General features: G+C 34.7%; 2 protein-coding genes across 2 annotated transcripts in view; both read right to left on the reverse strand.

Moving 5' to 3' along the window:
- The window catches only part of LOC128549514 (uncharacterized), a 103,477-nt gene that overhangs the window by 47,734 nt on the left and 41,059 nt on the right, over positions 1-14,684 (reverse strand). The gene's annotated exons all lie outside the window — the stretch shown is intronic.
- Positions 2,665-7,878, reverse strand: LOC128549517 (uncharacterized). Its single transcript, XM_053526290.1, has 3 exons — positions 5,087-7,878; positions 4,422-4,551; positions 2,665-4,139 (listed from the first exon to the last, which is right to left on the reverse strand). The coding sequence occupies exons 1-3, from the start codon at positions 5,089-5,091 to the stop codon at positions 3,891-3,893; spliced, it is 384 nt and encodes a 127-aa protein (XP_053382265.1). The 5' UTR covers positions 5,092-7,878; the 3' UTR covers positions 2,665-3,890.

Below are 14,684 nucleotides of genomic sequence, written 5' to 3' on the forward strand. Positions count from 1 at the left end.
AAGTATACTAATGGTCTAAAATAAGGATAACGTGTGATTTATTACTGATGCAATATGCTATCACAGAATGATGTCAGAGTAAAATAACAAAGTATGTAAAATCTCTTCATATAATTTTATACATTGTACATGTTGATAACTTGTTGCCTGTAGAAAACATTTCACATTCCAAATGTTTGGCCATTAGGCATTCCATTGGCCATCAAGATACAGACATCGCTAAGATAGTTTCAAATGATTGAAAAACGAAATGATCGGTGTTATAAAAATATATTTCGGGGCGTAACAGTTTAAACAAAAGTAAATGATATTATAAATAATCAGGTGGTGTCAGCAACAATTACACATTAGGCTTTTAATAAGTATTTAACTAGTTTACTTCCGAAAATTCTTCTGCATCTTTATATCAGGACATAAGATATTAAAATAATTTACAACATGCGATGCCTCAAGAGCCAATACGTGATTTAGAAGTTCCTTGTTCCGTTCAAGGGAAAACAATCATCTCAGTTGACTTTAAATGATCGAGAACAATCCATTAAATCTGGATTTCTTCTTTCGAAAAATTCGTGACCATTAACTGGAAGTAACGGCTTTTAAACACAATGCATCTCAAGTGCTGGTGTCATGTCCCTATTTCAAAAGTCCGTATGGACTAATTGTCTTTAACTATGACAAATAGTACATCAAGGAAGACAAGTGTGGTATTCTAAGAAGACGGCTTTTAAACACAATGCATCTCAAGTGCTGGTGTCCTATCCCTGTATCAAATGTCCGTATGGACTAATTGTCTGTAAGAATGACAAATAGTACAAGGAAGACAAGTGTGGTATTCTAAAAAGAAGAGATTTGAACAATTAAATATACTTAAAAATAAATTGAAATACTTGCGCTTTGGGATGGGAATAAACATTTTCGTTTTATCTTTTACACATCATTAATTACTGAAATCCTAAATAATAGATTAAAGAATTAATACAATCCCGGTGGGATTCAAAGTATGTCTCTAACAACAAGGCCAGGTATCCAGGTATCCAGTTAGAAAAGCCTTTCAGCATAAAACAAAGTTTTCAAAAAGCATGTATATATGAAACTTAATCTGATCTTAATTGATGATCATCAAATGAGTGAAACTGCTATATAAAAAGATAACTATATGAATTTTTCCCTAATTTTCATGAGTCAGTTCCTGAGTACAATAAAATTACAGAGTGACTTCTTGCGTACTTGAATAAAAAGAAGACAATGCAGTATGTATTTACAGCAAGTCATCTATTTTCAACCACTTGTTTTAAACGTGAATTGCATCAGGAAGTAAATGGTAACGTACATAAGTTTGCTCTTTTACACCACAAGCTGGGTCAAGTGTTTAAGTGATGTGTTTCAATCTCATATTGTTTATGTATGTTTGTTAGATAGTTCATAGTAAATTATTGAGTTACAATGTATAATAGACAGAAAACAAAATATATTTCGTACTTTGTTACTAATATTGTAAACCTTTTTTGTCTTATTTTTCATTTTATAAAACTACACAGCGCAAAGGGCTTGGATTGTTTAATTATGTCTCTTTTGAAAAGTTAAAATTGTTATGTAAGATCTTGCTCATACAAACTATTTTCCGACCCTATCTATCTCCCGATACTGACCAACCATTTACAGGGACGTAGACACTTCCGTGCGCGTCAAGCCCAAAAAGACACTGTTAGTAGAAAATAAAAGAAAATCGAGACAAATAAAAGGGAAAGAAACATTTGTTAGTGATTAAAAAAACAGGGATGAAGAACAAGGTTATGGTGAAGTGTGTTCAATGTTGCAAACAGCGGCATTAAACTACTCAAGGGTTGGAAGGTAGGGAATGTCAGGTGGAAGATTATTCCACAGGACTATAGTCCTGGGAAAAAGGAACATTCGAGGTTGTCAGTGGTGATAGAGATTACCCTGTAAGACAGCTAATGATAATGGCGTTATTGCCTTGTTAAGGGGATGAGATAATCTTCCAAGGGGAATGCAACCAGTTGATTTGAGATTTTATACATTAGAGAGAGTCGGGTGTAAAGGCGCCGGAGATTTTAGACTGTATAGAATGTCAGTGACAGTGGAGTTGCGGCCAAAGTCAGACATAGCCCAACGTGCTGCCCGTCTTCGGACCGCTTGTGTTTTGGTCTATTTTGGTTTGTGTGTATGGAGACAAGACTTCGGAACTATATTCCAGCTGTGGTCTGACGAGGGTCTGATATGCCATGCTGATATGCCATGGAGTTTGATTTGTCTTTTTTGTTGACCTATTTATATTGGCGTCCCACGACAGATCGTTTGAGATATCCACGACAAGGTATTCTGTTGAGGCGACATATTCTAGTAATGTATTATGCAGGTGGTATTATGGGGGAATAGGATATTTCCTTCTTTTGACGCAGATAACTTGACACTTGGAAGAATTGAATTCCATGTCCAAGTCCAGCTGCCACTTTTCTCATGACTCACTTTATCAAATGCTTTGCTGAAAATCTTATAGTATCAGGTCAACCTGCTGTTTGTTTTACACTGATTTGACAAGGTCATTTACAAGCATTTGAGGAGAAATAATGGATCCTTTTAAAAAACAATGCATAAAAAGTCAATCTGTTACCATGGTAACAAGTAATTAGATTTGTAACCATGACAAGTTCTAAACTTACAAAATAAGATAAAATAGATATAAAACAATAATCATTTCTTGATGTGTCTTTATTTTGGAAAATTGAGAAAATACATTTTTTACCTTACTTTTCAGCTGTTTTGAGTAAAGAAGAGTTATCTCCCTTTATATTGTTTTTCTTATTCAAGTATTATAATGGGTATTAAATGTCAAAATGAATTGTACACTGTATTAGCAATAAATGATCAGGTCAAGTTCTAATTTAAGTACAAAATAACTTCAGTATGGCACTTTTTAAGCATACCCCCTCATAAACCAAATATTCACACTCTTGGACGCATGTATATATAAATCAGTATTTTTTTTTCTAAAAATACTGACTTTATTAAGATATTTGACAACTAAATCAAGAAAATAGACATATTTTATAATCTAATGATGCATTCAAAAACAGAACTGGATCGGGTGCCCAAAACACCCCTTATCATATATGGTCCTTTAGTGATTTTTAAAAACTTTAAAGTATCTCTGACCCGAGTCTGGATCAGGTCTCGGATGATATGGGCGGAAGGGGATTGGTTCTCTCACTCGTTCCAGCCCATATCAACCTCGATCTGATAACATTGATGTTAAAAGACAGTAGCCTGTTATTCTTTGTCTTGTCAAGGTTCTGTTCATATCCATACCCTCGCTGTTTTGAACTACCATGTTATCGACAAACAACAATACTATAAAACAAATGTCGAACAGTTCTGTTAGTGTTTCTCAAATTGTACCAGAGTTTTAACTTTTGTATATGTATGGATTAAACTTATTTTCGACCTCCAATTTCGAAATGATGTTTACTTAGATAAACTACAATATACATTTGGAACTGTATAAAGGTCGGCGTTGGTATCTTTAAGTTTTCAAATCAACTTCACAATTATAATTTGGCAAGAAGCGAGGTCACATGGTACATCACTGAGACTGGGTTAAATGCTATTAATAGAACACAACATTGGTACATCAGTGTGCTGTCAGTTGATGGTGATGACATAGATAACATACCGAGAAGTCAGACCTTCCCTAAATTGTAGACCTTACTCCAAATTCATAGACTCTATGTTTACCTCTTTGCTTTTCTTCCCAAAAGGACCGGAAATGCAAATAAAACTGAGGTATGCATCTTCATTTTAGATTTAGATTGGAGTTGTTTGATGAACTTGTTACTCTTTCACTTATTCTGTCTGATCTTTGAAATGTTTCATCACATGATTGCACACCCAGGCTGATTTATAGGCGGAATTCCAAGTGCAAGTCTCAAAACTGTATTTCCTACGTCAGCCATGTTTTCAGCAAGTCTTTCGGGCGGAATGCCTTCAGCGCCAATAAAGTGTCCTACAGCTATATTTCCTTTAATACCAATGTCTTCAGGAAGTGACCCATGCGGAATGACTTCGATACCCGGCAACTGCACCAAGTACGCGTTGTTGGACAAGCCCTTACTGAATGGCACCTGTGTCAATAAATACAAATTGTATAATTGTATTTAAATTTCGCTGTAGATAGGTATATTTAAGTTGCATTGAGTTTTGTAATTTCTTCAGTCTGACTGCGTTATAGAATCTGTCAAATATTAAATGGGACGTGCAATTACGTCATATCTTGTTTTTAACTTATTTTGTATCGAAAGCATTGCAATCAATATATATGAAATTAATCTTATGCCAGTTAAGAATATGTGTCAGTATTTATTTTCCGACTCGTTAAGCATAAAAACACCAGCTTCAGCATTTACCTGTTTAGATACTGCTTTACCATACCTACACCATGTGGCAAAGTGTTCACAATTCCATTTCAAGGGATTGTAGTCATTCGTTCCAAGCTTTGATTCCGCGCGCTTAACCACGATTTGTCCTGGGTATGGGCTGAAATGAAGCAATAAGGATAATGTATAGATATGTGAGGGAATTCAACCAGGATTGTATAATGATAATGTGTTGTCCAAATTTTATGTATAAAGTCACCAGCAGTATAAATAAGTCATGCCAGTGCGATTAATGCAAATGTATAAACTGTGTTTGACAAGTATTTCTATACAAAATGATATAGTTCTAGGAAATGTTATATATTCCAAAGACTAGACCTAGAAACTTCTTACACCACGCACCATTCTTTCAAAAGTCGGCATTTCCAAAACACACACAAACATGTATATATTCGATTTGCGCAAAATATTCTAATGAAGCTGTGCCTTTTATATAAACAGGACATATACGCATGCTTGATGACGTAGAACACAATTTTTATAACTATACGTACGTACGTGAAACCTCTCCATTATCTTGTAAATAACGTGTGTGCAACCTCTCCGTTATCTTGTAAATAACTTTAAGTCAAAGTCAAAATCTTAAAATTATATATATATATATATATATAATATGTGCCTAAATATGTCATTACGTCATCTCAGAGTCGCACTCGTTGTTCACAACAATTGCCGAACCCGCCGCCACGTCTGTTTACTTGTCCCTACGGACCTTGATACTGCCAAACAGCGACATGTTAATTGTCTCATCACTGATGGTAGTGACACCACTGCTAGTAGCTATTGCAGAACACAGTTCCCTCGCTGCTGGTGTTTTTGATGGGGGTGGAGAAAGATGTATTACGTAGCCGTCACCTGATTGAAAAATATATAAAATATAAATAACGTTTTGGACATCTTCAACTTATTACATTGGCACAAATAGATGACATTTTACTGACTTCATTGGTATAAATAAAAGTTATACATAATTTTCATCTAGATTTAAAGGATAGTTTCTGCTGATAGGAGAAGTAGGCAAGAGGCTGCGAGTATAAAATTTATCTTTATTTAATGTAGTGCCATTCTATCATTAGGCTTAGTTTATCAATAATACATTATCAAGCTATATCTGGGATAAAGTATAAACCTTTTATGCTGATATAAGGCAACTAATTCTAGTTGGATAGAAGAATAAAATATCTTTAAATGATACGAGTTTTATATACTTTTACATTTGCAGTGTTTGGAAAGGTCAAAATTATCTATAGATATAAAAATGCATTCAAAATGAACTGTACGGTATTGTACACTTTCGAATGAATTTTCTATACATATAATCTACTGAACAGTCTTAATAATGGTGACAAGATTAAAATATGAACAACAAAAATGCCACACAGATTTGCTAGGGTTTTACCAAAATTGTCTCTTTTTAAGTTATCTTTATTGTTACGTGGAATGTCAAAATTGCTACCCTCATAGGCAACATCTCCAAAAATATAATCTAAATTATCAACTGGTATAAAATCTAAAGTCTTTTGTCCTAGCATTTGTATCGCCTGACAAATATAATAGCGTGTCCGGATTTTCTAATTTTACAGTTTCTTGATCAGATTGTATGCTTAAAATACCATTCTTCTCTAATTTATCATTATAAAAATATGAGCCCTCAGGTGAAACATAAGTGAAGTACATAATAACATCTTTAGCATTAAAAATGGAGGATAATTTAAAATATAATACCACACAATTGTCAAAGTTTTCATAGATGCGGTCAATAACATTTAGTTTATGCAACGCAGTGCTAATAAACACACTAATTCCTCCACTATTACGTAAAGATTCAGGATGGAATGGTCTAACATAATCATAATGTAAATAAGAATCTTTAAAATTATCAAATTCTCCCTTAAATCTACTCCATGTTTCACATAAAATAATAATGTCAAATGAAAACAAAAAGTTTTTAAGGTCACTATCATTTGAGTATTTGTTTAAACCGGCAATATTCCACGTTACAATGTTTATGCTTTGAGTTTGTCTGGGAACTATCATTTTGTATGCCTCGGCCTAATCCCTATTCAGCCGCACTAGTATCTGAATGCACTACGTCATATGTCGGCAAAGCGTTCACTGGTTGAGAAAAATCATATGGATGATCACGTGCTCCGAATATACTGACGTCATCTGAATTGCCCTGGAAATCTTCCAATCTCGGTGTGCGATCGCCAGCTGAGTTTACATGACCATGTGTTCCAACACGTGGTCGCCTTGTAAATTTACGTTTACCAATGTTCACAATATTCTGGGTGTCATCATCATATTTGTAGATAGTATCATTTATGAAAAGTTTATCGTAGCGAACCACAGCATAGTTTCCTTTTTGGCGTTCAGATAGCATACGTACGCCAAGTATTTTCCTGTGTCGTCTAACACGATCAGTAAAGTCCTGTTGAACAGAAACACCTGATGTTGATCTAAGCACAGAGCTTGCACGCCTCATAACGAGATCACAGTTTTTTAGTTTTGTAAAACACACAACAATGGTCGATACCTCCTCATCACGTGATTTAGACCTATAGACTCTATCAATATCAATCTGATCAGCTTGATCATCAAAGTTCAATGTATTACGCATAAAGTCACGTACCTTCTTATAAGTGATGGACCATTTCTCATCAACTTTACCAGAAATCCCATTAATTCTTAAGTTGCTGCGACGAGCATAACTTTCAAAGCGATCAAGTCTAGTTCATACTACGAACTTGTCGCTTGAGTTCAGCATTGTCTTTTTTTAATGTGTCATTATCCCGTTTCAAATCTTGCATTGTGCAGAACATAGAGTCAATTTTTGTATTAATCTGACTGATATCGGACACTACCCGATCATTTTGTTTATCAAGGTCTCTTTTCATATTTCTCAAAAAGTAAAAAATACTTGCATTATCTACAACATCCGAATCTAGGTTAAACTGGCCAGCTGAAGAACTACGCCTTTCACCGGGAGCCTGCGATTGGGGCTGAGAAAGAGTAAATGATGATATCGATCGCTGACGTGTAACAACTCCATCATTACCACCTTTATGGTTCGTAAGTCCAGCTGTGGCTCCACCTGAGGCACCATGGTCCCAAGGGCTAGGTTTCTGTTTGCCTGCCTCACGAGAATTATCAATTTTTTGAGGTCCCGGGTTACATTCCACATCTCCACTCAAAATCTACACAAGTGACAAGCACGTGACAATTCTCAAAATTAAACTGCACAATGTACAAGCACTTTTTGGCATACTTAGAATAGCCAAACGAAAAACAGTCTTATTAGGCTGCATAAAACATCCAATTTTAGCACGCAACTCATTTATGTCCACTTCCATTTTAATAATAAAAAGTTAAAATTATCCACGTGAAAAATAAGACGCCATCTTTATTCAAGGGACACAACTCAACTATAATGATGACCGGCGACAATTCTTTTCAAATTTCAGACAGATATACATAAAATATTCAAATATGACTGGTTCTAAGTGATGTCATGACATGTGATGCAACGGTTCTATTACTTTCTGGCTTTATAAAATTATGTCACTTTTTCTACTAATGATGTTGTTGTGATTATCATAGGAGCACCATCAATGATAAATGTCAGTTAAGCTTGATGAGCATTACAAAGTTCTAGCAGGACATGTTATTATGGTGCCATTACTGTCGATCTTCTTTTCATCCAGATCCATCAGTGAGCTGCATTTATTCAACAAAGCCGCGCATGCGCCTGCTGACCAAAACCATTTTCGGTTTAAAGCTTTTAATTGATGTATGTCAAGAGTTAACTTCCGTTAAGTCATCTAAGCAGCATTTATCAAATTAAATTTCCTCAAACTCAAACTAGTTTAAAATTCAAACTCGAATGATATGTATTAACCATTTAACGTTTAGACACGGTGGTGTGATCTAAATATTCAGAAGGGTCAATCAATAAAGGTAAAGGTGGCCTAGATATATGCATTTATGTGCATCTCTTCAAAACGAAGCATGTGTGAGTCTGAGGACTATGTATGGGAAAATATGTGGTGGTAAGATAAAACCAGAAATTAGCCATAATAAACTTAGAGGAAGGAAGCGTGCTTTTCACACTGGAATTTTTTCGAAGAAGGAAGATGCCGTTTTCCGATTGTTTAAACGGTATCACGTGATAAAAGGAACTCCCTGATTGGCTTTTACCGTAGTACATACATTAACATAATTTAGAATGGGACACATTCGCCAAAATGTACAACAACGACATAAATAATTTTATCGACATATACCTATAAAATACATAACTTTGATATTGATAATGTCTGACAAATCAGGTAGCTCGCCTTACGGCAATGTGTAGGCGAATATAGCAAATGTGTGCCAAATGGGGGCAAAGTGATGTAGCTGAAAAATTTTCCTCTCGCCTGGGCGCCGCCATTTTGGATGCCGCCATTTTGTTCTACTTCCGTCAAAGTCGGGAAAATTGTTTTTGTTTTTTTATTTTATATTTGAGTTACTATCTCTATGTTCATAAGGTGTCTTTATTTTTAAAAAAGTTATGTTATGGAAATAATTTCAAATTTGCTTTTATTTTACGAAGTGCGTGTCCCTAGAGGGCAGGTGCCCACAGGAAATGCTTTGTTGGCAGTGAATACAGAACTTCATTTGATTGCTGAATATTATCCATCACTCAAAATAATGCAAGAAAGTTTTCCAGTTGGTAGAAAAAAATGATTTTCGTTTACAAGGTTAAGCATTGGCCGGAAAATGGATAAAATGTCATAAATAAGCATATAAGCAATAAAAACGCCACAAACATGTAATGACGTCACCGTAACACCGGCTTTCCGTAAATTTTGCAACGTATGCTATTCGCTGTTACAGGTATAATGATACTAAATTTTTGTTTCTTTCCTTCAACTTTTCCTTAAGTGAAATGTTCTCGAAATTGTTTTAATCAGTGAATAGTTTCTTTGCCGTTTATGCTACGCTCGCTCAGAGGCTTTGCCTTTTTCATATTTTGACCAATTCATTTGACTATTTAAATAAAATAATTTGTTGTCTTTACATGTGTGTTGAAATACTGCCCTGAAAAATGTGACTGAAATTGAGGCATAAGTGTCGCTTAGTATTAACTTAAAAAAACAATGAATGATTTTTTTTTCAATTTTTCCGGGTCGCTTTTCAAATGTTCAACACAAATGACATCACTCATATGTCGTTTTGCAAATACATTTATTGTTTCATCTGCTGTTAAGATGTGGTAGTTTTTTGTATATTTTTAGAGAAAATTACTTATTACTAAATTTCTAATGTGCTCATGTCTTTAAATACTTGATAAGGAATACGTATACTACTTGACTAGGCTTTGAACGTGTTTTCTGATGTTGTATATATCCTTTTTTATTCCCCGACGAAGCCGGAGGGATATAGTTTTGGCGTTGTCCGTCCGGAGCTGCCATATCTAGGAACTGGTTGGGAATATTTAAATAAAACTTCAAATACATGTTTACCAGTATGATGTTATGCGGCCCGTCAAGTTTCAGCCAGATTGCCCAAGTTACACCAGAGTTATGGCCCTTAGAAGTTTCTAGTGTTAACTATATAGGGCACTATAAATATGGCAATTTCTGCTTCATAACTTTTGATATATTTGAGCTAGAACTATGAAACTTCAATTGAATTTAGATCAACATAATGTGGTTGTGCACACATAATTTCGCCCGGATTTCATTAGTAACTTTAGAGTTATTGCCCTTTAATTGTTAAAAAATCTACATATTTGTACATAACAAACTTATCATTTGGCGGAATTTCATTAAATTTCTTTTATTCTTTACCATGAACATTATCCGTATTTTAGATTTTTTTAAACCTTCCATGAATATTTATTAACATGCAAGTTGTACCATTATTCTGTTTCTTTTTTTGCTTTGCCTTGTACAAAAGCATTCAAAGTTAGTAATAACTAGAGCTATCACTAAAGGTGATGAATGTACCCCCCCCCCCCCGCATGTACTGACACAGTACATTGCAATTTGACGCACACAAGATTGCATAATTATGTGGACTGTATGTATATAGACTGTATGTATACAGTATAGTAACAAAAAACAAAGTCCCGTAACTATGCAGAATATTTATCTAAAAGAATGTAACATGCACCATGCACAACTAGGGTTGGTACTGATCACTTGTGTGAAGTTTCATTAAATTGTGTGCAAGGGTTTGGTAGATTAGGCACGCACAAGATTGCATATGCAGACTGTATGTAAATAGTATGTAAACAAGAAACAAAGTCCCATAACTCTGCAATTTTTGTTGCTGAAAGAACCTAACATGCCCCATGCACAACTACTGTTGTTACTGATCACTTATGTGAAGTTTCATTAAACTGTGTCAAGGGGATGAGGAGAGATGGTGCGCACAAGATTGTGTCTATGTATATAGTATAGTAACAAAAAACCAAAGTCCCATAACTCTGCAAATTTTTTTTTCTGAAAGAACCTAACATGCCCCATGCACAACTACTGTTGGTACTGATCACTTGTGTGATGTTTCATTAAATTGTGTCAAGGGGATGAGGAGAGATGGTGCGCACAAGATTGTGTCTATGTATATAGTATAGTAACAAAAAAACAAAGTCCCATAACTCTGCAAATTTTTTTTTCTAAAAGAACCTAACATGCCCCATGCACAACTACTGTTGGTACTGATCACTTGTGTGAAGTTTCATTAAATTGTGTCAAGGGGATGAAGAGAGATGGTGCGCACAAGATTGTGTCTATGTATATAGTATAGTAACAAAAAAACAAAGTCCCATAACTCTGCAAATTTTTTTCTAAAAGAACCTAACATGCCCCATGCACAACTACTGTTGGTACTGATCACTTGTGTGAAGTTTCATTAAATTCTGTCAAGGGGATAAGGAGAGATGGTGCGCACAAGATTGCGTCTACGGACAGACGGACGGACAGACGGCAAACAGACAGACAGACAGACAACCTGAAACCAGTATACCCCCCTTACAACTTTGTTGTCGGGGGGTACAATAATTGTGAACACTCGACAAACACCGAGCGTATATCAGTCACCGTACTTCTGTCAAAGTCTTCTGTAAATGACACTTCTAAAATTACTTTTTGGAAATAAATGAAAGTTGAAATGAATGTTCAGAGGCTGGTCATCTCCTAAAGTTGTTCAAATAAACCGATTCCGTGCTGAACTTTGGTTTTGGTTATCATGACAACATAAAAGAAAATCTTAAGAAAGGCGTATTACCAGAAACTGGTAGTCCGATTAAAAAATTTATAGATGACACTACTTCCATTTTTATTTTCAAACTACATTCGTTAAAATTAGTGGAAATTTTAAAACCTTCTTGTAAGAAACGGTCTGTGTGATTTTAATCTTGCACTTATGTTCCTTAAGGCACCCTATACTTAAATTGTTCAAATTATCAAATTTAACAAAATCATGGCTATCAGGTTGTCACATTTTTCTTTCTGTACTACTGGCCCAATGTTTAGCTGACCAGGGCACAACTTTCTCAAAACGAGCTATTGTCATAATTGTGATTAATCGCTATCTGTCCTCGGTCCAGCGTTTGTCCGATCAAATTCTGCAAACCTGAACTCTGAACCTAGATAATCAGGCAAAGCCTTGATTTTTTGATAATTATATCACGTGGCAGCTAAAGTTTAAGGTAAAACGCAGAAAGACAAATGCAGTGAATGTAATAAATCATATTTTACAATAAAGCCAATCAGAAGTAAGCAAAATAAATATTTTTGTTTAAATTTTTGATCATGAAAATTGTTTTCTTTGTAGAACTCATTCTTAATCTGAGGATTAAGTCGAAATATCTCCGGAAAACCATGGATACCCATATTTTGTATGTTTTCGATATGTTGTCTATAAGAAAGAAAAACATCTTCCAGCGAAAATATGTGCCTTACTTTCCTTACGTTTTTAGAATACATGTATCTTTCAAGGTTTTCATGATGGTGAATATTATTAGGTTATTCAACATTGTTCTGTACAATACGGAGATATATTTGGACGAGTACCCAGCTGAGAAAACCATATTGGACGAGCCGCTAGGCGAGTTCAATATGGTTTTCTCAGCTGGGTACGAGTCCAAATATATCTCGTATTGTACAGTAAAATGTTAAATAACCTTTTTATTCTATATCTATTTTATCTTTCTATAATAATAATAGTTTAAATTAAAAATGTTTCACTGAATATTGTATTCCTGTCTTTTCTAGTTTTTCCCAGCTTGGTATGAGTGCAAATATATATTATACCGAACAATGTTAGACCTTAAATAACCTTTTTATTCTATATTTATTTCACTTCATACGTAATATACGTAATTCATTGAATGTTGTTTTTTCTGCGTATCATCATTAAAAAAGTATATGGTGCAACCTCCCTACAACAGCCATTTGACGATTAAATTGGTGGTAATAATACTTTGCTGAGATATTATGCCCACAAATATTGTCAGCGAGTTTGGTGAAGATCGGATGAAAACTGTTCGACTTAAAAGAGCGGACAAGGCTAAATTCCCCGTTTTTCGAGTAATTCAAGGACTATAATCAAGGAGTAAATGCCACCAAAAACATTGTCAGCAAGTTTGGTGAAGATCCGACGAAAACTGAATTATAGAGCAGACATGTTTTGGATGCTGACCGCCCGTCCGTTGCCATTCATAATCTTCTCCATTTTGTTTCTTAACCGTTAAATAAAAACTGCTGAGGTAGCTATCAGTCAGGGCTGATACCAATTTCTAGGTTTCGTCCGGAATGGCTTCTTTAAGCGACTTTTCAAATATTCCAACATCTGATGATCCTTTTTACTGTATTTTTAAGTTTTTGATTATTAACGAACGTTTTAATATCTAAATCAGATAGCATTGTTATCCCTTGAATCGTTTTTGTGTGTTGTAGACAAAAAAAATCTCAAATTAAATCCAGATTTCAAGACGCATAATCAAACTCTGTACATATTAGAGCGCTTACTTCATCCGATTTACATTCGGAACATTTTCACGCGTTTCGGGCTTTATCGTATGTTTAACATGGGACTGTTGAACCGTCCAAATACAGAAAATACAGGATTTTTTGTACGCGCGTGCGTCCAAATACAGAAAATACAGGATTTTGGTACGCACGTGCATCCAAATACCGTAATATATTGTACGGTCACGTGTTGCAAATGAACGTTCGTGATTGGATAGATAAAATAGGTATAGAATAATAGCACTTTCCTAATAAAAAGTTATCAAAACTTTTATGTGTTCTATTTTTCCTATGTTATCCACGTCACACCGGTTAGTGTATGTAATTTATCCCGATCGAGATGATATACGCTTAGGAGAAATGCCTAGTCTGCTAAGATTGTTTTACCAAAATATAAAAGAGAACCTAATTACGCTTTTGTGTGTAACGTAATGGGCACGCATCACTGGCTAACGTGATACGCATTTCTTGTGACAATGTAATGACAAATCTATATCAATACTTTTATACGGCAATGTTTATTTAAGTAGCAAATTAAAGAACTTAAAGACCCACCACGACCTAGTGACCTACTTTTTTCGCCCATAAAAACTTTATGAAAATCATTCTTATAATACTGGTAAAATACAGCTTTTCAGGTGGACAATTTAGGCCCTACCTGAATAAATGTGTTTTCACAACTTTATCTGCAAACTTATTCAGTCAGTCTCTTTTTAGTATAGTTCTAAGAATATAGATAAATAACTGTCTCACATTGTAGGAACAAAATGTGATCGAAATTTAGCTAAAACACTGAATTATGTACATATTACTACATTAATTCAATACAATTTTAAGACATTAAACACATTGTCTTGGCCTAATATATCTCACTGTCAATTTGAGACTAAATTCTTGCATATCTCATATTTTTCGTGCAAATCATGTAAAGTAAAGGTAAAGTAAAGTTTCTTGTTTAAGGTTGAGAATTAGGCCTTGAGAAACAAAAATGAAACAACACCAAATCATAGAAAGAAAGAGTTGTTTAACATAAAAATTGAACAGCATGTAAAACATGTATATTACTTTACGAAACAAGTGTCAGTATACTGATATAAACATTGAATTCCAGAAAAGGACTGCCTAAAGGGGCCCCACTTCCGGACAGTCAAACGCCTTTAAAAACTCACCATTTTCAAACAACTGTTACACATGTTCGTTTTGATGCATTTGC

This window comes from Mercenaria mercenaria, chromosome 16 (assembly GCF_021730395.1).
Source record: "Mercenaria mercenaria strain notata chromosome 16, MADL_Memer_1, whole genome shotgun sequence".
Classification (NCBI taxonomy): Eukaryota; Metazoa; Mollusca; class Bivalvia; order Venerida; family Veneridae; genus Mercenaria; species Mercenaria mercenaria.

What these genes read in the sequence shown, in the direction of transcription:
- LOC128549517 (XM_053526290.1), bottom strand. An exon ending in GTAAAGCAGTATCTAAACAG is followed by an intron (nt 4,140 to 4,421) that starts GTAAATGCTGAA and finishes TTATTGACACAG; the next exon opens with GTGCCATTCAGTAAGGGCTT.